The sequence below is a fragment of the Puntigrus tetrazona genome, chromosome 22 (genome assembly GCF_018831695.1).
Source record: "Puntigrus tetrazona isolate hp1 chromosome 22, ASM1883169v1, whole genome shotgun sequence".
NCBI lineage: Eukaryota > Metazoa > Chordata > Actinopteri > Cypriniformes > Cyprinidae > Puntigrus > Puntigrus tetrazona.
Genome location: NC_056720.1, coordinates 12,154,254 through 12,155,289, shown reverse-complemented (window position 1 = coordinate 12,155,289; position 1,036 = coordinate 12,154,254). Strand labels below are relative to the sequence as shown.

The window sequence follows — 1,036 nt, the reverse complement described above, 5'->3', positions numbered from 1 at the left end:
CTAAATATATTTGATAAAAACTAATCATTATTCAGTAAATGCCGAATCTTTAATAGTTATGTTATTGAGTTTAGCAGTGGAAGAACTAGAACATTAAATAAACATTAATAACAAAAAGTTAATTTACAGGAGTCTGCACATAAAGTACGCAAACTAACTTAGACTTGTACACAGTCCAATAAAATTGTGATACGTTGCAAAAATATATTTGAGCACAAACAGATGATAAATCAACTAGGAGTGACACATTACCCATGTGACAGAGTTCTGTTTAAGATGAGGAAGGTGGAAGGGGTCAATGAACAAAAAAAGGAAAGAGAGGGATAATTATTCGCTCAGTAAGCATTTCTTAAACCTCAACTGAGCCTTTATGAATAATTGCAAAAACTTTGTTGCAAAAACTGTATGTCTCTTTAAAAAAAAAAACACTACCAAAGGTGCAAGTCCAAGGCTGTGCTCGTCTTCTTAACAGCACAGACTGCACCGCGTTCGGTTAAATTCATGAGGAAAACGCCACTTTTTAAATAACCTCAATGCAGAGCCAAAGCAATTCAGTTGAGCGGTGCGTTTTTACGCCTAAATTGACTTTCTCACCGTTCGTTTGTCAAGAAAAAAATATTTTACGTAAAGAAATAGTCGTAACTCACCACGAGAAGTCGACTCTGGCGCCCTGGCAGTACCTATCTGACATTTCCATGCCACCTGTCGCTCCACACTGAACGCGTTTCCAGCCGCGAGCGTTCCTTGATCGCTCAATTACTAAATAACCTCGCGTGTGACGTCGCGCGTTGAGCAGCGCCCGCCGGCCAATCGGGGGCGAGGAGGATTCCCGGTGGGCGTGGCTGAGACGAAATAGAACGCTCTTTCTGCTCGCCGGCTTGTGAAACGTCACAAAGAGTCGATTGAGGAGCTACGGAGTCTCGATATAAACACAAACACGCCGCGTGCTGTTTTAACGCGGCTGGCGCGCTTTCATCGAGAGAAGTAACCGAGGCGACAGCGCTTACGAGCTTTAAGCGACGCACAAGGTTTTTGG

At 42.8% G+C, this 1,036-nt stretch overlaps 1 protein-coding gene across 2 annotated transcripts in view; it reads right to left on the bottom strand.

The window, feature by feature from the left end:
- mcoln2 (mucolipin TRP cation channel 2) overlaps window positions 1-768 on the bottom strand; it is a 9,736-nt gene extending 8,968 nt beyond the window's left edge. For both annotated transcript variants that reach the window (XM_043222374.1, XM_043222375.1), the window contains exon 1: window positions 648-768. In XM_043222374.1, the coding sequence (XP_043078309.1) occupies window positions 648-697 (50 nt within the window). In that variant the 5' untranslated portion in view covers window positions 698-768. The remainder of the gene's footprint in view (window positions 1-647) is intronic.
- Between the last annotated feature and the right edge of the window lie 268 nt (window positions 769-1,036).